General features: G+C 42.1%; 1 protein-coding gene across 2 annotated transcripts; it reads left to right on the top strand.

Annotated features, from left to right (window-relative positions):
• The first annotated feature begins 156 nt into the window (after nt 1-156).
• LOC129868706 (CTD nuclear envelope phosphatase 1A-like) lies at nt 157-22,498 on the top strand. 2 transcript variants are annotated; one of them, XM_055942890.1, is made up of 9 exons: nt 157-335; nt 520-753; nt 11,411-11,477; nt 13,390-13,520; nt 13,652-13,723; nt 16,399-16,509; nt 16,775-16,886; nt 21,115-21,199; nt 21,329-22,498. In XM_055942890.1, the coding sequence occupies exons 2-9, from the start codon at nt 649-651 to the stop codon at nt 21,402-21,404; spliced, it is 759 nt and encodes a 252-aa protein (XP_055798865.1). In that variant the 5' UTR covers nt 157-335; nt 520-648; the 3' UTR covers nt 21,405-22,498. The 2 variants fall into 2 exon arrangements, with proteins under 2 accessions (XP_055798865.1, XP_055798864.1); XM_055942889.1 differs by having other exon boundaries at nt 157-753.
• The last annotated feature ends 3,435 nt before the right edge of the window (nt 22,499-25,933 follow it).

Genomic DNA, 25,933 nt, shown 5'->3' with positions numbered 1-25,933 from the left:
AATAGTTCTGTCTAGCGTTATTTTATCCACCACGGTCATTGATTGCGCTTCATAATAGATTACAGTATATTACAATGCAGTAGTGTATTTCTAATGACCTGCCTGTTGGTCAATGCTGGTCTTAACCATATTGAGGTCAATGCCTGTGGCCTGGATGTGACTATTTCGCGGGAGGAAAGTATTTGAAAGGAGCGCATGTTTTTCTCTACGGAAGTGACAGCCAGCCACTTATGGCGGTGCTCTGTCCATTTCCTTGAAAGTTGCGTTGACCGCGTCTAGTTGGGACTTTTGCCATATTTCGTAAACCAACTTATTTATCAACGAAACTAAGCAAGGTTAGAAGGGCATTGTTTGCATTTCATAAAGACATCTTCTTTTCACACTTTAATCAAAGTCTAGCTTGCGAGGGCTAGGTAGTGACCGAGAACAAGTGAATGTTATTCGTCTGGAATCCTCGCTTTCGTATTTAATGACGGTTTTGCGTTGTAGGCTACTTTTTACTTGTTCATTCATTTTCAGTGGAGTGTGGCGAAAGTGAGATTTGAACTGAGCACACGATTGCCATTGGCCAGTGTCTACTCGACCTGCAGGTTCGGGAAGGAAGAGGCTGAGGTCCTTTTACTCAACTGGAGTCGCTCGGGTTGTACCATGCTGAAGACCCGTCACCGCCTACTTGGCATTCACACTTTCGTCGGAGTTACATCTAGAATATGGGGGTTTATTCTGTACATACTCAGGAAGCAGTTACGGACGGTGAGTTTTCTAGAACTAAAAGTGTAATAATATTGGCCCCTGCTAAGGTATTCCCCAAATTGATATCACTTGGCTAAGTGATATTGGAAACTGGATAAACTAATATACACACTGCTCATTTGGACTTGCCAATGCTCTTGACAGACAGTTAATCGGAAACTCATACACACGCCAATCTATCTATTAAAAGGTCTGAATGGTACTTCACTGTGCTATTTGATTCCAAATTAAATCATGGTAACATTTCAAAGACCTCGAGGAAAACTGTCAAACAGGTGTAATCAATACGGGTTGTCTTAACATGTGCTACTACACTGAGCAAAACGCAACATTTTAAATTGTTTCATGAGCTTAAATACAATGTCTCTGAAATTTTCCATACATACAAAAAGCTTATTTCTCTCAATTTGTGCACAAATTTGTATACAACCCTGTTAGTGAGCATTTTTCACTTGCCAAGATAATCCATCCACCTAACAAGTGTGGGATATTAAGAAGTTGATTAAACACCATGATCATTACACAGGTGCACCTTGTGCTGGGGACAATAAATGGCCACTCCAAAATGTGCAGTCTTTTCACACAACACAATTCCACAGATGTCCCAAGTTGAGGGAATGTGCAGTTGACACATTTTATGTCACATGCTCTGAATACAACAGGTGTAGACCTTACAGTGAAATGTTTACTTACAACCTTACCCAACAATGCGTTAAGAAGTTAACTTATTTTTTTCTTAAGTCAAAAAATAGTTGAGTAGAAAATAAAAGTAACATAATTGTTGCAACCCCTATTACTAGCCTGTTCAACCTCTCTTTCGTATCGTCTGAGATTCCCAAAGGTTGGAAAGCTGCCACGGTCATCCCCCTCTTCAAAGGGGGGGAGACTCTAGACCCAAACTGCTACAGACCTATATCTATCCTATGCTGCCTATCTAAGGTCTTCGAAAGCCAAGTTAACAAACAGGTTACCGACCATTTTGAATCCCACCGTACCTTTTGCGCTATTTAATCGGGTTTCAGAGCTGGTCATGGGTGTCACGGTATCATAACCGCCATCGATAAGAGACATTACTGTGCAGCTGTATTCATCGACCTGGCCAAGGCTTTCGACTCTGTTAATCACCACATTCTTATCGGCAGACTCAACAGCCTTGGTTTCTCAATTGACTGTCTTGCCTGGTTCACCAACTACTTCTCTGATATAGTTCAGTGTGTCAAATCGGAGGGCCTGTTGTCCGGACCTCTGGCAGTCTCTATGGGGGTGCCACAGGGTTCAATTCTCAGGCCGACTCTCTTCTCTGTATACATCAATGATGTCGCTCTTGCTGCTGGTGATTCTCTGATCCACCTCTACGAAGACGACACCATTCTGTATACATTTGGCCTTTCTTTGGACAATGTGCTAACTAACCTCCAAACGAGCTTCAATGCCATTACAACTCTCCTTCCGTGGCCTCCAACTGCTCTTAAATGCAAGTAAAACTAAATGCATGCTCTTCAACCGATCACTGCCCGCACCTGCCCACCCGTCCAGCATCACTACTCTGGACAACTCTGACTTAGAATATGTGTAAAACTACAAATACCTAGGTGTCTGGTTAGACTGTAAACTCTCCTTCCAGACTCACATTAAGCATCTCCAATCCAAAATTAAATCTGGACTCGGCTTCCTATTTCGCAAGAAAGCATCCTTCACTCGTGCTGCTTAACATACCCTCGTAAAACTGACCATCCTACCGATCCCCGACTTGGCAATGTCATTTACAAAATAACCTCCAACACTCTACTCAATAAATTGGATGCAGTCTATCACAGTGCCATCCGTTTTGTCACCAAGGCCCCATATACTACCCACCACTGCGACCTGTACGCTCTCGTTGGCTGGCCCTCGCTAAACTCTCGCCGCCAAACCCACTGGTTCCAGGTCATCTACAAGTCTTTGCTAGGTAAAGCCCCCGCCTTCTCAGCTCACTGGTCACCATAGCAGCACCCACCCGTAGCACGCGCTCCAGCAGGTATATCTCACTGGTCACCCCCAAAGCCAGTTCTTCCTTTGGCTGCCTTCCCTTCCAGTTCTCTGCTGCCAATAACTGGAACAAACTGCAAAAATCACTGAAGCTGAAGACTCATATCTCCCTCACTAGCTTTAAGCACCAGCTGTCAGAGCAGCTCACATATCACTGCACCTGTACATAGCTCATCTGTAAATGGCCCATCCAACTACCTCATCCCCATACTGTATTTATTTATTTCTTTATTTATCTTGCTCCTTTGCACCCCAGTATCTCTACTTGCACATTCATCTTCTGCACATCTACTATTCCAGTGTCTAAAACTTATTTGGGATAGGGGGTGGTATTTTGACGTCCGGATGAAAAGCATGTCCAAAAACTGTCTGCTACTCAGGCCCAGAAGCTAAGATATGCATATTATTTATAGATTTGGATAGAAAACACTCTGAAGTTTCTAAAACTGTTTGAATCATGTCTGTGAGTATAACAGAACTTATTTGGCAGGCGAAACCCAGAGGACAAACCATTCAGATTGTTTTTTTTGAGGTCACTCTTTTCAATGGGTTTTTATTGGGAATCCAGATTTCTAAGCGACTTTCTTGCAGTTCCTATCGCTTCCACTGGATGTCAACAGTCTTTAGAAATCGGTTGAGGTTTTTCCTTTGAGAAATGAAGAAGTAGCACTGTTCAGAACGAGGGTAGAGGTAAGTGTAATCTTTGTTAGAGGCGCGTGACCTAAAACCTGTCTACACATTGTTTTCCTCCAGTTTAGAACACAGCATATCCCGTCTTAAATTTTATTGATTATTTACGTAAAAAATACCTAAAGTAGTTTGAAATGTTTGGACAAAGCTTACAGGTAACTTATGAGATATTTTGTAGTCATGTTGCTCGAGTTGGAACCGGTGTTTTTCTGGATGAACCGCGTCAAATAAATGGACATTTTGGATATATATCGACGGAATGAATCGAACAAAAGGACCATTTGTGATGTTTATGGGACATATTGGCGTGCCAACAGAAGAAGCTTGTCAAAGTTAAGGCTTGAATTATATCTTCTGCGTTTTGTGTCACGCCTGGAGGGTTGAAATATGATTGTTTGTTTGTTGGGGTGCTATCCTCAGATAGCATCGTTTGCTTTCGCCGTAAAGTCTCTTTGAAATCTGACACGTTGGCTGGATTCACAAAAAGTGTAGCTTTAATTTGGTGTATTGCAGGTATGATTTAATGAAAGTTACATTTTTATAGTAATTTATTTGAATTTGGCGCTCTGCATTTTCATTGGATTTTGGCCAGGTGGGACGCTAGTGTCCCACCTATCCCAGAGAGGTTAATTGCTATATTGTAATTACTTTGCCACCATGGCCTATTTATTGCCTTACCTCCCTTGTCCTACCTCATTTGCACATACTGTATATAGACTTTTTTCTACTGTTCATTGACCGTATGTTTGTTTATTCCATGTGTAACTCTGTTGTATGTATCAAACTGCTTTGCTTTGTCTTGGCCAGGTCGCGTTTGCAAATGAGAACTTCTTCTCAACTAGCCTACCTGGTTAAATAAAGGTGAAATAAACATGATTAAACAGCAGCAATAAAAATAACAAGTGAGGCTATGTACAATGTGTCAATGTGCAGGGGCACCGGTTAGTCAAGGTAATTAAGGTAATATGTACATGTAGGTAGAGATAAAGTGACTATGCGTAGATTATAAACCGAGTAGCAGCAGTGTAAAAGAGGGGTCTGGGTAGCCCATTGATTAGCTGTTCAGGAGTCTTATGGCTTGGGGGTAGAAGTTAAGAAGCCTTTTGGAACTCGACTTGGTGCTCCGGTACAGTTTCCCGTGCGGTAGCAGAGAGAACAGTCTGAGTAGGGTGGCTGGAGGCTTTGACAATTTTTAGGGTATTCTTCTGACATCGCCTGGTATAGAGGTCCTGGATGGCAGGAAGCTTGGCCCCAGTGATGTACTGGGCCGTACGCACTACCCTCTGTAGTGCCTTGCGGTCGGAGGCCGAGCAGTTTCCATACCAGGCAGTGATGCAACCAGTCAGGATGCTCTCTGGTACAGCTGTAGAACTTTTTAAGGATCTGAGGACCCATGGCAAATATTTTCAGTATACTGAGGGGGAATAGGCATGGTCTTGTCTTAGTGTGTTTGGACCTTGATAGTTTGTTGTTGATGTGGACACCAAGGAACTTGAAGCTCTCAACCTGCTCCACTACAGCCCCGTCGATGAAAATGGGGGTGTGCTCAGTCCTCCTTTTCCTGTAGTCCACAATTATCTCCTTAGTCTTGATCACGTTGAGGGAGAGGTTGTTGTCCTGGCCCCACATGGCCAGGTCTCTGACCTCCTCCCTATAGGTTGTCTTGTCGGTGATCAGGCCTACCACTGTGTCATCGGCAAACTTGATGGTGTTGGAGTCGTGCTTGGCCATGTAGTCATGAGTGAATGGGAGTACAGGAGGGGACTGAGCATGCACCCCTGAGGGGCCCCCGTGTTGAGGATCAGCGTGACGGACGTGTTGTTCCCTACCCTTACCACTTGGGGGTGGCCCGTCAGGAAGTCCAGGATCCAGTTGCAGAGGGAGGTGTATAGTCCCAGGGTACTTAGATTAGTGATGAGCTTTGAGGGCACTATTGTGTTGAATGCTGAGCTGTAGTCAATGAATAGCATTCTCACATAGGTGTTCCTTTTGTCCAGGTGGGAAAGGTCAGTGTTGAGTGCAATAGAGATTGCATCATCTGTGGATCTGTTGGGGTGGTATGCCAATTGGTGTGGGTCTAGGGTTTCTGGGATAATGGTGTGATGTGAGCCACTACCAATTGAGGACTTGTGCGGTGTCTGTTTCTCAAACTAGAGACACTAATGTACTTGTCCTCTTGCTCAGTTGTGCACCAGGGCCTCCCACTCCTCTTTCAATTCTGGTTAGAGACAGTTTGTGCTGTTCTGTGAAGGGAGTAGTACACAGTGTTTACGAGATCTTCAGTTTCTTGGCAATTTCTCGCATGGAATAGCCTTCATTTCTCAGAACAAGAATATAATGACGAGGTTCAGAAGAAAGTACTTTGCTTCTGGCCATTTTGAGCCTGTTATCGAACCCACAAATGCTGCTACTCCAGATACCGAACTCGTCTAAAGAAGGCCAGTTTTTTATTGCTTTAATCAGAACAACAGTTTTCAGTTCTGCTAACATAATTGCAAAAGGTTTTTCTAATAATCAATTAGCCTTTTAAAAGTATACACTTGGATTAGCTAAGACAGCGTGCCATTGGAACAATAGGAGTGATGGTTGCTGATAATGGGCCTGTGTAGATATTCCATAAAAAAATCTGCCGTTTCCAGCAACAATATTCATATACAACATTAACAATGTCTACACTGTATTTCTGATCAATTTCATGTTATTTTAATGGACCAAAAAATTTGATTTTCTCTCAAAAACACAGAATTTTCTAAGTGACCCCAAACTTTTGAATGGTAGTGTGTGTATATATAAAAATGATCCAGCAACTTTGCACAGCCATTGAAGAGGAGTGGGACAGCATTCCACAGGCCACAATCAACAGCCTTATCACTTCTATGCAAAGGAGATGTGTTGCGCTGCAGGTGGTCACACCAGATACTAACTGGTTTTCTGTTCTACGGACCTTTTTTTTTCTGTGACCAACAGATGCATATCTGCATTCCCAGTCATGTGAAATCCATATTCGAATTAATTAATTCAATTTGTTACGTTTACATTTTTGTAAAGTATAGAATTAGTGACCCGGTGATGTATTCCACAGCGGCCAGCAGAGTCTAACACTGAATCCTAACATGTCCTGCCATGACCCATAACTGTTATTAGACAGTAAGTGTTTGTGTACCCAGTAGTGATACGCAGGTCAGCTGTTTGTTCACCGCACACGCCTGCAATCGCACCCGACCCTAACCCAGAAATATAGATATTCTGCTGTACAGTCAGAACCATATTTTGACAGGCCTTTTTAGATAGGCATATGTTTATGCTTATATTTTTCGACATTTTGTTAGTCAACTTGTCTATAATTAGATACATGCAGCTTCTCTTCTGTTGGTCTACTTGTTGCCCTAGAAGACTAAATAAGCCTTTGCTCGCCAGAATGTCATAAATCATCAGAACGAATGCTTCGATCTACAATGAACAAAATTATAAATGTAACAAGCAACACTTTTACTGAGTTACATTTCATATAAGGAAATCAGTCAATTTAAATAAATTCATTAGGCCCTAATCTTAAGGATTTCACGTGTCTGGGAATACAGACATGCATCTGTTGGTCACAGATACCTTAAAAGAAAAGGTAGGGGCATGGATCAGAAAATCAGTATCTGCTGTGACCACCATTTGCCTCATGCAGCGCGACACATCTCCTTTGCATAGAGTTGATAAGGCTGTTGATTGTGGCCTGTGAAATGGTTTCCCACTCATCTTCAATAGCTGTGCAAAGTTGCTGGATATTGGGGGGGAACTGGAGCGCGCTGTTGTACACATTGATCCAGAGCATCCCAAACATGCTCAGTGGGTAGCTACATGTCTAGTGAGTATGCAAGCCATGGAAGAACTGGGACGTTTTCAGCTTCCAGGAATTGTGTTCAGATCCTTGCGACATGGCCATGCGTTATCATGCTGAAACATGAGGCGATGGTGGCGAATTAAGGGCATGATAACGAGCCTCAGGATCTCGTCAGAGCAACTTGACTGCACAGTGATACCATCAATAAAATGCAGTTGTGTTCATTGTCTGTAGCTTATGCCTGCCCATACCGTAACCCCACCTCTACCATGGGGCACTCTGTTCACAATGTTGACAACAGCAAACTGCTCACCCACACAACGTCATACATGTCTGCCATGGACAGTTGAAACCGGGATTTATCCATGAAGAGCACACTTCTCCAGCATGCCAGTCGCCATTGAAGGTGAGCATTTGCCCACTGAAGTCGGTTTACGACGCCAAACTGCGTCAGGTCAAGACCCTGGTATTCATTCAGCATTCACATTCAGCATTGATGCGCTTCCCTGAGAGTTTGTGCAGAAATTCTAAGGTTGTGTAAACCCACAGTTTCATCATGTTTTGGTAGCTGGTCTCAGATGATCCCGCAGGTGAAGAAGCCGGATGTGGAGGTCTTGGGGTGGCGTGGTTACACGTGGTCTGCGGTTGTGAGGCCGGTTGGATGTACTGCCAAATTCTCTAAAATGATGTTGGAGGCGGCTTATGGTAGAGAAATTAACAAAAGTTATTGGCAACAGCTCTGGTGGACATTCCTGCAGTCAGTATGCCAATTGCACGCTCCCTCAACTTGAGACATCTGTGGCATTGTGTTATGTGACACAACTGCACATTTGAATGGCCTTTTGTCCCCAGCACAAGTTGCACCTATGTAAGGATCATGCTGTTTAATCAGGTTCTTGATTTTCCACACCTGCCAGGTGGATGGATTATCTTGGCAAAGGAGAAATGCTCAATAACAGGGATGTAAGAAATTTGTGCACACGATTAGAGAAACATTTTGTGCGTGTGGATCTTTTATTTTACCTCTTGAAATGTGGGAAACACACTTTACATGTTTCTATATTTTTGTTAAGTGTAGTTGAAGTTGGTAGGCATACATTTCAATTTCTGCTTCTCCCATTCAGTTAAGACATTTATGGACCAAGGGGAAATGCAAGAACTCTAAATTAACGTGAGGGATTTCCCATCCCAAATTTCAGTTTGAATGGTTTTAAGGCAACTGAAAGCTGTTAAAATGACCAAACATGTTTTTCATAAGATTTCAGTTCAGTTTGGATGCAAATGTTATGTGGTTGAAATCCGATCAGCTTTTATGATGCTGATAAAGATAGCACCTTTTACAGATGATCCCTAACCGCGTATTCATTCTCTCAAGATGCTGAAAGAATGAAATAATATTCCCCCCCCCCCCCCCCCCCACCCCAGCAAACTTACATTTGGTGTATAATTTTACTGTAAGAAATCCCTAATTCTGCCGGAGCTCATATTGTAGTAGGCTATATGAGAGGTTATAAACCTACAGTCAGTGTCCAGATTTCAGTTAGGCTACTATTCCATTTAACCCATCTGAACAGTCAACCTGGACTGAGGTAATATAAATCCGGGACACTCCAATTAGTATGATATCGTTTCGTGTGGTATTTATTCATTTGTGGATGTCATCATCCATTTTGTATGATACTTTTGGTCGTCTAGTGTATGTGGACACCTGCTCGTCGAACAGCTAATTCCAAAATCATGGGCGTTAATATGGAGTTTGCTGCAATAACAGTCCCAACTCTTCTTGGAAGGCTTTTCACTTGATATTGGAACATTGCTGCAGGGACTTGCTAACATTCAGCCACGAGTATTAGTGAAGTCGGGCAGCGATGTTGGGCAATTAGGCCTGGCTCGCAGTCGGCGTTCCAATTCATCCCCAAGGTGTTCGACGGGGTTAAGGTCCGGGCTCTGTGCAGGCCAGTCAAGTTCTTCCAAACCCATCTCGACAAACCATTTCTGTATGGACCTCGTTTGTGCACTGGGGCATTGTCATGCTGAAACAGGAAAGGGCCTTCCCCAAACGGTTGCCACAAAGTTGGAAGCACAGAATTGTCTAAAATGTTGTTGTATTCTTTAGCATTAAGATTAACCTTCACTGGAACTAAAGGGCCTAGCCCCAACCATGGAAAAACAGCCCCAGACCATTATTCCTTTTCCACCAAACTTTACAGTTGAAACTATGTATTGGGGCAGGTAGCGTTCTGGGTTTGGCGGATGCCAGGAGATTAGTCCGTCGGACTACCAGATAAGGAGTGTGTTTCATCACTCTAGAGAACGCGTTTCCACTGCTCCAGAGTCCAATGGCGGTAAGCTTTACACCACTCCAGCCGACGCTTGGCATTGCACATGGTGATTTTAGGCTGCTTGGCCATGGAAATCCATTTCATGAAGTTCCAGACTAAGTTATTTTACTGACGTTGCTTTCAGAGGCGGTTTGGAACTTGGTAGTGTGAGTGTTGCAACCGAGGACAGACGATTTTTATACACTACACGATTCAGCACTTGGCAGTCCCGTTCTGTTAGCTTGTGTGGCCTACCACTTCACGGTTGAGCCGTTGTTGCTTTTAGACATTTCCACTTCACAACAACAGCACAAAGTTGACCGGGGCAGCTCTAGCAGGGCAGAAATGTGACAAACTGACTTATTGGAATGGTGGCATCCTATGACAGTGCCACGTTGAAAGTCACTGAGCTCTTCAGTAAGGCTATTCTACTGCCAATGGTTGTCTATGGAGATTGCATGGCTGTGTGCACAATTGTATACACCTGTCAGCAACGTGTGGCTGAAATGGCCACATCCACTAATTTGGAGTGTCCACATACTTTTGTGTATGTTACAAATTGTAATTCATACAATGTTATGAATTCCATTTTTTTTTTGCTAACGTTAGTTAGGTGGCTAATGTTAGCTAGGCTAGGGGTTAAGGTTAGGAGTTAGCTAAACCTTCACCTAAACCTAAACATGCTAAGTAGCTAAAAAGTAGTAAGTAGTTGCAAAGTTCTTAATGAGCTAAAATGCTAAAGTTGTCCATGATGGGATTTGAACACACAACCTTTGGGTTTCTAGACGTTCGCGTTGTATGTCCACCCATCCACCTCGACCAATCGCCCTACTTTTGTTTTTGCCTTAAGTAACCTGTCTTATGTAACCATACCAAACGTAACACATTTTACTAATTTGAGTCCTGGATTTATATTTACTATGATACGTCTAGTTTGAGACTAGGCTGGAACAGTTCAGCTCCCTTGATGTGCCATTTTGAAGTCCCCATTTTGTGACTGTCAACAACAACAAAAATTGCGCCTCACGGTCATCACACGATTCCTCCTCTTTTACCACTTAACCAAATCTTTCCCAGACAGACTACTTTTCTGGGTCTCACTCACTATTTATTTTTAACTTCTCTTATTGAATGAACGGCGATTGTTGTTTTTGCCTCACTTTATTGACTTTACTTTATCTGCCCAAGTTTTCTGCATTTGGCAATTGGCGTGTATTTGGCGTGCTGCAGTTAGGCCCTAAAGCTTAGGCTAAGGCTGTGCACTAACGGCAGATAAAAAATAATATAAAACTTCCATGTCGCCTATAGATACAACTTGCACAAGAATTATACATGTAGGCATTTTTATGCATTATTTTCTCTCTATTCAAACCGCCTGCCACCCACCCGCCCTTCATCCACACAATATTTCATGACCCTAAAACCTGCCGCACTCTGACATAACTGCGGGGACTACAGGTTGAGTCAACCTGCGCATCACTACTACTGTACCCACAACTATCTGACTGTCAGTATACACTGACACCTACAGAAATAACTTCTTTATAGACATCTGTCTGGAACCCATCAGAGGGTTGTTCAATTCACACAACTGATCTAGGCCTAGTTCCAAGTGAACAGAGAACAAAGGAATATATTTTTAAAGTACTCCAGCACGCTGGTATTTCTCCACAATGTATTTAACAAATGGCCTATTGTGTTTATCCCCTAAATATGTTTGTTAAGTTTTGGTAATTGGACATTTCAGTTAATCAATTGTGACCGTTGCGCATCTCTACCTCTGCAGATAATCCAGTACCAAACAGTGCGTTATGACACATTACCTCTGTCGCCTGTGTCCAGAAACAGACTGGGTAAGTATCCTGCCACTATAGTGTCTAAAAGGTCAAAGGGTCTTAATCTTGTCCCAGATCTGTTACTGCTGCCTTGTCTTTTGTATGTTCTGTACTGTAAGAAAAGTCAACATACAGACACACACAAACATCACACCTGCCCAGACCCACTTGTTCTCACTCCTATCTCTAGTGCCTGCGCTACTCTCTGCCACGTCCTCAAATTGCACCGTTTTGTTCCTCCGTTGCCCACACTCTGACAATATTTAGATAATGAAGCATATTATTTTTCCATTGTCTTAACGATGGAGGATTGGTTGTTTTCCAGATATGTAAAAAAAGAAGGAAAAAAAAGTAATTGATAAGAGTATCGTCCAACCCATCTTCAATATGTACCCATTGTTCCTTTTTAGTGCATTAAAAACCCTGTTTTCTCCCCAATTTCGTGATATCCAATTGGTAGTTAGTCTTGTCCCATCGCTGCAACTCCCCTATGGACTCGGGAGAGACGAGCGTCGAGAACCATGCATCCTCCAGAACATGACCCTGCCAAGCTGCACTGCTTGCTTAACCCGGAAGCCAGCTGCACCAATGTGTCGGAGGAAACACCTGCCACAAGGATTCCCTAGAGTGCGATGGGACAAGGAAATCGCGGCCAGCCAAAGCCTCCCCTAACCCGGACGACACTGAGACAATTGTGCGCCGTCTCATGGATCTCTCGGTCATGGCTGGCTGTGACGCAACCTGGAATCGAACCCGGGGCTGTAGTGACGCCTTAGACCGCTCCGCCTCTCGGGAGGCCTGTAGTGCATTCAAACATATGTCTCAAGTAAAAGCCTTGGGTGGTGAGTAGATACAATTCCAAGTCTGAGAGGTTAAAACTATATAAAGACTTATGGAAGAGTATACTTTTAAAAATGTATAAAAAAAAAATGTCTTCGGTGGGGTTATTGGGATTACAGAGAATAAAAAATATATACATTTTGGGAGCCATGCCATTCTGAAGAGGTTAATTCTACCTATAAGATTCATAGGAAGATTGTTCCATTTAATTAGGTCTATTTTCATATTGTTGAGTAATGGGATAAAGTCATCTTTTATATTTGTTTTGTCACTTATTAAGCATCCTAAGTATTTTATATTTTTTGTGGTCCACTTAAAGTATTGCCGTAGATCATGAGTTATTCTTTTTATTTGACCTGTTGCCATTATTTCAGTTTTTTACATGTACATTTTATATCCTGAGATTTATTTTTTAACAAGGGGGGGCATTGAGTTTTCAATATTGGTCAGGTATATCAGGAGATCGGCAAATAAGTTTAGATTATATTCATGTTTACCAATACTGATAGCTGTTACGTTTTGGGTCCTGTCTAATTCTTTCTGTAATTGCCAGTGCAAACAGGAGGGGAGAGAATACATCACTGTCTTGTTCCCTTTCTTAAGCAATTTCAGATAATGTATTTGTATATTTTTGCTTTAAGATAATTATAATATTTTTATTGCATGTATTTCAGCTGGAAAGTTGAAGGCTTGCAGAGTTTATTTATTTATTTTTTAATAGGAAAGACCATTCAAGACAGTTGAAAGCCTTTTCTACATCAACAGCCATTATTGATACATTTATCTTTTTTTTTTTTTGCGTATTGTATCGTACTGAAACGTGTTCTTGTATTTGTTTGTAAATGTCTATTATGTCTAAACTATTATTGTCGTTGTCATGACATTGAATGTAAGGGGTTGCCGTGACAGAACAAACAGATCTTGGACCAGGCTATGACAGTAGGAGTTATTGGTATGACTTAACAAACAGATCTGGGACCAGGCTAGAGACCAGAGATCTATGGCTTTGAAATTGAAAAATGAGAGGTTACTTGTTTTAGTTTTTCTCTGTGGTATTGACTGTGATTGGACTTGGGCTCCTGCTCATCAGATGCAGTCAAGAGGAAGATTCTGGTGCTGGACCTTGACGAGACCCTAGTCCACTCCCACAATGATGGGGCTGGGAGATCCAAAGGGAGATCTAAAGTGAGACCATGCACTCCACCAGACTTCATCCTAACGGTATTGGCCTATATGTTCACTGTCTGATTAATTAGCGTCGTGCTGTCACCTTGTCAACAAACACCAGACTGACTGACACGCCTAACCTTACCTATTCTCTTTTATTCATATTCTCTTTCTCTCCCGTGAAGGTGGTAATTGACAAACATCCTTTCAGGTTTTTAGTACATAAAAGGCCGCATGTGGACTTCTTCTTAGAAGTGGTAAGTGATGGGACTTTTGTGTCAACATCCAAATAAGTACAATATAGTAGCAAGTATGAACATTTATTCAAATAAGCTTTGGTTATAGGATTTCAAGCAGCTAAATACTTTTTGTGTTAGCATCTTGTTTATTCTCTCTGAAGTGTTTCTTGGTACCAACGACTGCTTAGTTGTGCTTTGAATAAAGGACTGTACCTTGACGTTTGAGTTGGGGCTATTGTCGTGGTGTCCACTTAAAATACAGAGAGGAGGATGGCAGTTTTATTATTGCAGTTTAAATCATGAAATTATATTGAAGGATGAATGGATATTTGGACGATTACGGTGAAAGGATGGTTAACTGGGGGGAAAAAATAAAATACATGACTGATCTGATATATGGTAAAACAAATGCATATAAATGTACTTATAAACCTCATAACATTTCAAAGGAATATCACAGGAGTGAAAGTTAAAACATTAGTAAAATAAAGTTATGGTAAACATATCAATTAGTAACAGTGAATGTTCTCAATCAAATTCTAATACAAATCAATAAATAAGAACTTATGTGATCAATAAATGCATCCAAAACACAAAGGAAAGGTTATAAGAGGAAAGGTGTGTTGTAACAAACACTTGCAAACTGTTATGGTCTGGCGCTGACGTTTCTTTTTCTTTGGTATCGTGGCGGTCGCACCTTTTGTTTGTTCATGCTGCCACCTACTGTGCGGGAGTGTAGTCGATCACGTTACATTTTGTGATACAAAAATAAAAAGGACCAACTAACCCTACACTGAGTGTACCAAACATTAGGGACACCTTCCTAATGTATTGAGTTGCACCCCTTTTGCCCTCAGAACAGCCTTCATTTGTCGGAGCATTGACTCTAAAAGGTGTCAAGCGTTCCACGGGGATGCTGGCCCATCTTGTCCAATGCTTCCTTCCCTCAGTTGTCAAGTTGGCTGGGTGTCCTTTGGGCCGTGGACCATTCTTGATACACATGGGAAACTGTTGAGCGTGAAAAGCCCAGCAACGTTGCAGTTCTTAACACTCAAACTGGTGTGCTTGGCTCCTACTACCATACCCCACACTTAAATATTTTGTCTTGCCCATTCGCCCTCTGAATGGCACACGGTTAACAATCCATGTCTCAAGGCTTAAAATTGTCTTAACCCGTCTGCTACACTGATTTGAAGTGGATTTAATAAGTGACATCAATATGGGATCATAGCTTTCACCTGGTCAGTCTGTCTTGGAAAGAGGTGTTTTGTACACTGTCTATACCACTATTTCCTAAAAATGATAACACCACCCCATTCCACTACTGGCCTGGGAGGACAGTACTTATTCGTTCCACACACCTTGTAACTCTTCTGCAGTAAAACCTCATACACCCAAGTACATTGCAGTGCTAGCTGCGCCACCAGAGTCTCTGGGTTCGCGCCCAGGCTCTGTCGCAGCCGGCCGCAACCGGGAGGTCCGTGGGGCGACGCACAATTGGCATAGCGTCGTCCGGGTTAGGGAGGGTTTGGCCGGTAGGGATATCCTTGTCTTAGTTTGTAAAAAATGTAATAAAAATGTATGCACTCGCTCTGTAATAAAAATGTATGTAAGTCGCTCTGGATAAGAGCGTCTGCTAAATGACTAAAATGTAAATGTAAAATGTACTTCTCTGCAGCTCCCACCACAGCCGTCTGTTTTCTGTGATTTCCGTTCTATTTCTACAGTTGATAACCATGGCAATGAATGTGAAGAAGCCACCCTTACAAAGTGATACGCATTTCTGCTTCGGTATTGCCCAAGGCCTGGTACTCACCCGTGACCCATCATCCTTTACTCCAGTGTTTCCCAAACTCGGTCGTCGGGACCCCAAGGGGTGCATGTTTTGGTATTTGCCCTAACACCTTCACAGCTGACTTCAAATCATCAAAGCTTGATGATTATTTGAATCTGCTGTGTAGTGCTAGAGCAAAAACCAAAACGTGCATCCCTTGGGGCCCCGAGGACCGACTTTGGGAAGCCCTGCTCTACTCTCTTCACTGCCTCGGCATATGACACCTTCTGTTCTACTCTGACCCTGGCAGCCTCAACTTGTCTCTCTCGCACCGGGTAATTCTGATCCCCAGCAACATGGGCACTGCCACAATTGACTTTATTTTTTCACCGATACTACACATTCCTTTGTCCCGTGCCCTCCTGCACACTTCTCACATCTCGGAATCTCCCTCCTACACACTGCAGCAACATGACCATAATCTTGGCATCTGAAACACTGTAATGGATTCACCACAAAAGCTCTTACAGGATAACTGAAATATTCTAACATGACTTTGTCAGGTAGAATGCTTCAAAACTCAATGACAGACAAGACGGTGTCTTCTCAGTTTCACCACGCTCGCCACACTGATTTTAGGGAAAGGTGTGTGTATTTAAAGCCTCTGCTGGAGGGGGATTGGACAGGGTTGGTTGCTTGGTGATAGAATGAGGGGGACTGTCAGTCAGGGTAGGGGTAATTGGACAACCGTGATGACGACAAATGTATTTGAGTAGTGTTTTGAGCTAGCAATCAATACATTTTCATTTTGGGGTTGTGTACTATACAGTTAATCTATTTGATTTATAATTTTGTGCAAGTCTGTTTGGTGGATCTCTTAGCTGTTTGTGTGAGATGCAACCCGTTTTTTTTTTTTTAGGTGAGTCAGTGGTATGAGCTGGTGGTTTTCACGGCCAGTATGGAAATATATGGCTCAGCCGTGTCTGACAAGCTAGACAGAGACATCCTTAAACGAAGATACTACAGACAGGTAAACAAACCCACTGACAGGTTCACTTCAGCTCTGTACAGTTATGCACTCTGCTCAGTCTTACACTCTGAGGGCTGGTTTCCCGGATACAGATTTATGCCTCGTCCTACACTAAAAAGCACTTTAAACAAAAATCCTGTGTCCAGGAAACCGGCCTTGATTGTCTCTGTCATTATTTATAGGTTCTCTCTATGTAAAGTTACACTTATCACTCTTTTGCAACATAAAACTCACTTTTATTCCTAATTTTCATTTCTCTGTTTAGCACTGTACATTGGATCTGGGTAGCTATTTTAAAGATCTTTCTGTGGTGCACAATGATCTGTCTAGCGTAGTCATCCTGGACAACTCGCCTGGAGCCTACCGCATCCATCCTGGTAAGCAGCTGTTACCATGTTATAATGACTACATGTTAGGCTTGGGCGATATACCGTATACCATTTAAGAAAGATAATAAGTCACTAGGGGGGGGGGGGGGGTGCTCCGCCCCTGCATATAATGACTTATGTCAAATTATATCCAGCTCAGGGCTCCAGCTTTACATTTTGTTTGCTAAGTGGGTAGTTGTCAAAAATCAAGCTTTTTGGTTACAGCAGAGTCATTCTAGTCTGAGTACTAGTCTCTTTAGCTAACATTCCACTCCTTGTCATTGCTAAAGAGACTGGCCTTTCTGCCATCTTCAAATATGAACATTCATCATTAATGAGCTCGAGGAGAACGGAGGAGTCAATCATGATTCGATAACCCTCACAGCTATAATCCAATTACGATTATCCAAATATTGGTGCTATATCCCTTTTTTTCTTCCACAGAACATGTTGGTGTCCAGTTAAGCAATACTTTTTTGTTTGTCCAGACAAAACCAGTCCATCAAAATCTAGCTGCATATTGAATGTTTTGAGATTCGGCAATTGAGATTGCTGAAACGCCGGTCTCTTTGGCAATGACATGGAGTGGAATGTTAGCTAAAAAGACTAGTACCCAGACTAGAGACGTTCAATCCCTTTCTCGATCAAGATCCCTGTTGCCTAAATTGTTCAGTGATGAAAATTGTATTTTAAAAAATAAAAATAGCGCCTCTTGTGTGCACTTCCGGTAATACCGTATACCCAGGTATGGTACAGGAACGGTATGATGATATGAGGATAGACTACTAAATAAATGTAGGCTATTTTTGCAGCCTATTCGATTCTCGGAATTGTTTGTTTCAATTAAAATATTTATTTGAACTAAACAATATTGAATGTAAAGGCTTTGTTATGTCGGCTATAGGCTTTCATTAGACAAGAAGGCTAATTAGAAAGCTTTTTTTTTTCAAAGTGATTTCAGTTAATAATGTGCGGCATCGTATTGGGAAAATAAGATATTGTTATTAATTCATGGCATGGTTTCCTTTTGTCCAAATGTTGGATAGACATGCAGACAAATTCATGTAGGGAAGGGGAATAGCCTAATAGCCTGGAGTCATAAAAACAATTGAAATAAATTGATGTTATTTTGTGGGTCACGGATTGGCTCTCGGAACAATTCAATGCGAGTGGGTCAGGTTAGAGAGATCTTCCCTGATATCGGGTATTGGGTGGGGCTCGGAATTGATGTGGCCGGGGCGGGTGCGGCTCCAAAAAACTGACCCATGCAGGACTTTAGCTTAATGTATAACAATGCCCAGTTGCGCATCATTTTGGATACCATGGCTAGAAGAACAGATCTGTGACTTTGAGTGGTCTCAAAGGAGAATAGGGTATTTAAACAGTGTGTGTGTGCCTCAGTCAACAGATCTGAACAGTATGGGAGATTCTGGAGCAGCTATGGAGTGATTTCAGTGCCAACAGATTGTTTTTGAATTTGTATTAGGATATTGAATTTGAATTCAAGGCACACATGTAATCATTGAATTCATAAATTGAACTTGTATTTCATGATTTGAAACTGAACTGAATGAGTATTGCTTTCAGTTGTAAAATTTCGTTGAATATTCAAACTGATATGATAAGTTTCAATATGGTATATTGCATTCATTGTCTGTATCAAGTTTACAAACTATAATTTAGGGTGTATCAAAGTTTCATATGTTCAACCTCTGAGATTCAGTTTTCAAATTTAATTTGTCTAAATTCCTCTTTAAAACCAAACCAACATCGAGGTACTTTACTAGCCAGGAAAGGTGGAGGAGAACAGATAGAATCAAACACTCTCTTTTTGGGAAAAAACGGAAGTTTCTGGCGGTTTCTGAAGCCAATATGGCATGTTGAATTTATATTCTTCCGATTTTTTTAAAATTTGGCTCTAGCGTTTGAACCGTTTTGGCAACAAGCTATTTGAGATCACGGCATCAATATAACTGCCTGTGTTCGAAATCAGGCCTAATGCACAACACTTTCAGTGGCAAGCAGAAGGATCTGTGCACTCATTTAATAAATGTAACAGAGGTGGTTTGGTGATCCATGCATGTGATGCGCAACTGTAACAGTATAACTTTAGACCGTCCCCTCGCCCCGACCTCGGGCGCGAACCAGGGACCCTCTGCACACATCAACAACAGTCACCCACGAAGCATCGTTACCCATCGCTCCACAAAGGCCACGGCCCTTGCAGAGCAAGGTACAACACTACTTCTAGGTTTCAGAGCAAGTGACGTAACTGATTGAAACGCTAGTAGCGCGTACCCGCTAACTAGCTAGCCATTTCACATCTGTTACACAACCTTGCCTGAGACCTGAAGAGATGTTAGTTTGACTAATGAGGTTCTAACCCAGGTGTCCTGTGCGCCAGACAATGCAACTTTTCAGGTCTCCGACAAGTTACCCATCACGCAAGCGTGGTCACCAAACCACCTGTTACATTTCACCCCTCCTTTGACCACCACCTTGAATAGACCTATCCAAGTCACAGGACCAATGCCTAGGCTTTATCTCGGCAAGCTAACGGTCACGAACACATCTAACAGGTCTTCAGGTTGCGCATCATAGTAGCATGTATCACCAAACCAAACTGTTTTGATGAGTAACCTTGCTGGATCTTGAAGACTTCTATTAGTGTAGCAGATGGGGATTTGTGGAACTCCATTCTCAGCATGAAGGGTCGCCCCTTGCACAATTGAAGGCCTTTTTTTAATAGCACAATTGGTGGGAATGCTTCAGGAGGGCAGTCGTGTGTTTTGAGGCAAAAGTTCTGAGTTTGATCTCGGTACTGTATGAGCTGAGTCAGGGGGAAGCAGTACTCGTTAAGCAAGAAGTAGGTTGTCCTTTACATTCACTTCCTGAACTTATCCCTATAGGCTTTAGCTAAGTGGGCTAACATAGTCTTGTGACATGTAGGAGACCTAATTCGAACCCAGTCAGTCACAAGAGCAAGCTTTTAAATAGGGAGTGAAAAGGCTATCCTTAGAAGGGCTATGACCGGGCCATTCAACTATATTCTTAATTGTGACACACTTCTAATGTGTTCTGTGCACCCTGTGATCATCGTAAAGGGGAACGACCGTGTTCCACAGAGTCTTTGCTTTCAGGAATGGGGTCATAATAGTTTATAGCCAAAACGGTTCAAATGCTAGAGCCAAATTCATAGGAAGAAAATAAATTAAACATACCATATTGGCTACAGAAACTGTCAGAAGCTTCAGTTTACCACAGAGAGCATTTGATTCTGTTCTGGTGACCTTTACTTTTCCTGGCTGGCAAAGTACCAGGATGTTGAATCTAAATTTGAAAACTGAATCTGAGAAGTTGAATATGCTATTTGAAACTTGAAATTATAGTTTATACTTGATACACAGACAATGAATGCAATATCTACCATATTGAAACTGAATTAGAATTAGATTAGAATATTCAAACTGCATTTTAAAACAATACAATATTCATTAAATTCAGTTTCAAATCATGAAATACAAGTTCAATTCATAAATTCTGTCATTCTGTCGTTTACTTCGTAAACAGGTGTGTACTAAGTGAAATGTTTATTTACGGGCCCTTCCAAAAATGCAGAGAGAAAGATAGAAAAGTAAAATAATAGAAAAGTAAAACATGTAATAATTGATTCACAATGAGTAACGATAGCTTTGGTGTATATACAAAGGGTACCAGAACTAAGTTGATGTGCAGGGATACTGGCTAATTGAGTTAGTTATTCAATATCCTAAAGCAAATTCAAAATGTGATTCAAATATCATTGTTGCTGGCACTGAAATCGCTCGTGAGACGGCGTTTTCCACCACCATAAACGAAACACCAAATGATGGAATTTCTCATGGAAGAATGGCATCACATCCATCCAATAGAGTTCCAGACTCTTGTAGAATCTATGCCAAGGCATATTGATGCTGTTCTGGTGGCTCGTGGTGGCCCAACACCCTATTAAGACACTTTATGTTGGTGTTTTCCTTTTATTGTTTCCTTTAATTTTGTCAGTTACCTGTACAACTCACACAGGATTATATGTTAAGTATATTTGGCTATTTATTATTTCAAACTAAGTTTAGGTAGATGCCAAGTGCCGTTTTCATTGGATTGCTTATACAGAAGGGGCTTTTGGGTTATAACAGTTCTGTCATGGATCTGGGCTGTCTCCGTACCCTCTTGTCAAACATTTATGTTCACCTCACAGACAACGCAATACCCATCAAATCGTGGTTCAGCGACCCAAGCGACACGGCTCTACTTAACCTGCTACCCATGCTAGACGCACTGAGGTATGTATCAAAGATGTTACACCTGTGACGAGCTGCCAAGATTAGTGGTGCCTCTCATCATAACTTATTATTAGTATGTTGATTTTCCATAGTAATGTTTCTTTCTTGCCCTCTTCCTCTCAATCTCAGGTTCACCTCAGATGTCCGATCCGTCCTCAGTCGAAAACTCCAGCATCCGCTATGGGGATTCGACCATCCGAGCTAGTATCATCACCGTCACTTCCTCTCTTTTTTTTTAATGCCCTTTCTCCTGGTTTGCACGACCCCTTCCTCTGCTCTGCCCACATCTCTCAATCTCCACGGTGTGACCTTTTTTAAGAAGAGGGAGGGCAAAGACTGGGGGCCACAAATACAGAGGGGGGGCGCGCTACGTATAAGGAAAACAAAGTGGAGAGGGCAAGGTTGTTTTTTTTCCTGAATGGAAACTCTTGCCTTTACAGTCCTTGGATTCTGGGAGTTCATGGCGAGTGTTTGTGTAAATTTGTGAGAGTCGACTTGCATTAGTTACATTTTCTTTTTTTAGATAAATTATGAAATCTTTTTAACTATTGACTATGGAAATACTGATGACATGAGACTATAAAGAAACCAGTCATTTCTTATTTCCCGTCCCATCTTTATTATAGTTTATGCCCCTAGAACTCAACTCTCTCTCCACTACTATACCCAGTCTATCATTCTTTTTCAACATGTCTGTTAATCTTTTCCGTTTATCAGCTACCTTCTCAGGTAAGGGTACTTTTAATAGTTTGGTTCTGGAGTTAAAGTTAACATTTCAAGGAACAACTAATAGATAACTGATCAACAAGCTTAAATAGAACTGAATATTTACTCAGTGGTTAGGGATGGACTGGGTCGGGCCAGGTTGGCAATATCTTTCAATTATTGGGATGTGTGGATTTTTACGGAGGGGTCAGCAGGGTGGTTAATTAAGTAATGAGTTATTTTCTCCCTTTGTTGAGAATATTTTTTTACTCTTAAATAATTTGTGTTCTATTCAGAGATTTACAGAAATAGCTGAAAATTACTTGAATGTTTAGTTGATAGAGAAGATTTTTACCGTACTTCTCCATTCACAGAGCAAAGATGGGTTTTCTTTTTGATTTATAAAACAAGCATTCCATTCATGGGCACGTTTTCTTCCTTGAGCCTGATTTTACACCCATTCACTTTCGACATGTACACATGATCACATTTCCTTCAATGTAACCCCAACATCCCAGCCCATTGAACAATGTACGCTAAGGCCTTGGTTGGGTTTCTATGTCACTCAAAATCAAATCAGTGTTTCCAATAAAATGCTAGGCATCATACTCCTCTTTTTTTACTGACTTTTAGATCATGATTGTCTCATGTAGATTATTCTATTACTACTTTATTTTGTGAGCTTAACTTGCTGCATTCCATGGTGAATCTCAAACTAAATTCAGAGCAATCTTTTATTTAATGGAGAGTATTTTCTTGTGACTACTGGTACAATAATACAGGTCCCTGGATCAAAGGTTCTCTGGTCTAACAGGGACGGTTGTCACTAGTTAACACAAAGTCAGAATTATGGTTAAAACCTGCAATTTATCTTAACATTTTATTATAAAACAAACCTTAACCACACTGCAAACCTTATACCTGACCCTTAAATTAACACCAAAAAGCTAATTTGTTAGCCAAATTTTTACTTTGCTTGTGAAATCTGACTTACCTAGTGGAAACCCTGGTGCATGAGGTTTACGTTGCAGTGTAACCTTCCTCGGTTGGTTTTGGGTTTATATCTAGGGTGAAGATGGGAATCGGAAATGTGGTGTTCTGGCTATGCTCTTCAAGAGGTGATTGGTATTAAAACCAAACATTTATTGAACAATCCCTTAAACGGCATGTAGTTTAATGGTTTTAGCGGAGCTGGGGTTGTTCTTGCCCCTCAGCAGTCAAATTGAATGCTCTGCACTGTATTGTGACGTTTTATTGATATCAATAAGGTGATGACATACCCATAAAACATAGCGGTCAAACAGGAAAATGGTTCTAATTGTTTTTCCACCAATTTTCTCATAGGGAATTTTAGAAACACTTAAAATAAAGTCTGTTTCGTGTGACAACCATGTAAATCTCTCTCGGACAAGGTGACTTATCAATATATATTTGGCTCTATTTACTCCAATTCGAAAATGCTAGTTCGCATAAAAGTAGACATCATGCTTTACTACAAATCCCTGCAAGCTACTGCATGTCATCTCTAGCTGACACCTTTGCTAACAGGTATTGTGTACATTTAAAACGTACACAAGACCGTTCACAGAATGGTCAATTTTTAAAGACATTTAGACAATTTATTCATTACTAAATTTAGCTAACATAGTTAATCCAGAGATTCTTCTAGAAGAAAAAAGAAACGCACACCTATGTAGGCGAGGTGCTGGCTAGCGGAGTAGAAAACTAGAAAATAAAGGAGAGCCGCACACTCTAGGAGCTCAGAATCCAGAGATTCTTACCTTTGCCTCGGTTCGGCAGTCTCGTTCAGATCACTTTTTGCAAGATGTCGCCGACAGGTAGGGGAGCTCTGCTTCTAGCTCTTTAGCAACTTTGCAGTATTTTGTTTTTGTTTTGTTTTTTCTTACATTACTAGCCCAGTAACACATTTTTTGTGTTACTACATACAGCCGTAAATAACTTTTTGATATCAGAGCGGCGGTAACTCCCCAGCATTATGACTGGGAATACAACTTTTGATTTGGATCCTTTGTTCGTACCCCCCAGGGCAATTGAATTAATTCCAGAGGCTGATTCAAAACACTTCCGGCAGAGAAGCGGTATTCGGAGTGGACTTCTAGTCCGACTCAGGAGGCGCGCACACCATCCACCGCTTCCAAGTATATTACTCGCTAATGTTCAGTCTCTGGATAATCAAGTAGACGAGCTCAGGGCGAGAATCTCCTTCCAGAGAAACATCAGGGATTGTAACATACTCTTTCACGGGAAACATGGCTTTCTCGGGATATACTGTCTTTGTCCATACAGCCATCTGGGTTATCAGTATATTGCGCAGACAGGAATAAAGTACTCTCCGTGCAGAAGAAAGGCGGGGGTATGTTTCATGATTACCCACTCATGGTGTGATTGTGATAACATACTCAAGTCCTTTTGTTCACCCAACCTAGAATACCTCACAATCAAATGTCGACCGTATTGTCTGCCAAGAGAATTCGCTTCGGTTATAGTCACAGCTGTGTATATTCTACCTCAAGCCGATACCACGATGGCCCTCAGAACTTCACTGGACTTTTATGCAAACTGGAAACCACATCCTGAGGCCGCATTTATTGTATCTGGGGATTTTAACAAAGAAAATTTGAGGAAAACGCTACTGACGTTCTACCAACACATTGACTGTAGCACTTGCTCTGAGAACAAATTATACCACTGCTACTCAGCTTTTCGAAATGCCTACAAGGCCCTCCCCGGTCCTCCCTTAGGCAAATCTGATCACGACTCCATTTTGCTCCTCCCTTCCTATAGGCTGAAACTCAAACCGGAAGTACCTGTGCTAAGGTCTATTCAAAGCTGGTTTGACCAATCGGAATCCACGCTTCAAGATTGTTTTGTTCACACGGACTGGGATATGTTCCAGGTAGCCTCTGAGAATAACATTGAATACATGAATACGGTGACTGAGTTTATCAGGAAGTGTAAGGGATGTTGTACCCATTGTGACTTAAAACCTACCCTGACCAGAAACCGTGGATAGATGTCAGCATTCGTGCAAAACTGAAAGTGCGAACCACTCCATTTAACTGTGGCAAGGTGACTGGGAATATGGCTGATGACAGTGTAGTTCTTCCCTCCGTAAGGCAATCAAACAGGCAAAACGTCAGTACAGACACAAAGTGGAGTCGCAATTCAACGGCTCAGACACGAGACATATATGGCCGAGAATCACGGACTACAAAGGGAAAACCAGCCAAGTTGCAGACACAGTCTTGCTTCTGGACAAGCTAAAGACCTTCGCCCGCTTTGAGGATAACACAGTGCCACCGACGCGGCCCGCTACCTAGAACTGTGGGCTCGCCTTCTCCGTGGCCGACATGAGTAAGACATTTAAGCGTGTTAACCCTTGCAAGGCTGACGGTATCCCTAGCCGCATCCTCAGAGCATGCGCAGACCAGCTGGCATGAGTGTGTAAGGACATATTCAATCTCTCCCTATCCCAGTCTGCTGTCCTCACTTGCTTCAGGATGTCCACCATTGTTCCTGTTCCCAAGAAAGCTAACTGAACTAATTGACTATCGCCCCGTAGCACTCACTTCTGTCATCATGAAGTGCTTTGAGAGGCTACTTCAGGATCATATCATCTCTACCTTACCTGACACCCTAGACCCACTTAAACTTGCTTACCGCCCCAATAGATCCACAGACGATGCCCTCGCACTGCCCTATCCCATCTGGACAAGAGGAATACCTATGTAAGAATGCTGTTAATTGACTATAGCTCAGCCTTCAACGCCATAGTACCCTCCAAGATCAAAACTACATTTTTGGGCCCTGGGTCTGAACCCCGCCCTGTGCAACTGGGGCCTGGACATCCTGACGGGCCGCCCCCAGAAAGTGAAGGTAGGAAACAACACCTCCACTTCGCTAATCCTCAACACGGGCCCCACAAGGGTGGGTGCTCAGCCCCCTCCTGTACTCCCTGTTCACCAATGACTGCGTGGCCATGCACGCCTCCAACTCAATCATCAAGTT

This window comes from Salvelinus fontinalis, chromosome 13 (genome assembly GCF_029448725.1).
Source record: "Salvelinus fontinalis isolate EN_2023a chromosome 13, ASM2944872v1, whole genome shotgun sequence".
Classification (NCBI taxonomy): Eukaryota; Metazoa; Chordata; class Actinopteri; order Salmoniformes; family Salmonidae; genus Salvelinus; species Salvelinus fontinalis.
The sequence above is the reverse complement of the archived record's forward strand: the minus strand, read 5'-3'. Positions and strand labels throughout refer to the sequence as shown.

What these genes read in the sequence shown, in the direction of transcription:
- LOC129868706 (XM_055942890.1), top strand. Translation starts at nt 649, where the DNA reads ATGCTGAAGACCCGTCACCGCCTACTTGGCATTCACACTTTCGTCGGA. An exon ending in TCAGGAAGCAGTTACGGACG is followed by an intron (nt 754 to 11,410) that starts GTGAGTTTTCTA and finishes CTACCTCTGCAG; the next exon opens with ATAATCCAGTACCAAACAGT. An exon ending in CCCATGCTAGACGCACTGAG is followed by an intron (nt 21,200 to 21,328) that starts GTATGTATCAAA and finishes TCTCAATCTCAG; the next exon opens with GTTCACCTCAGATGTCCGAT.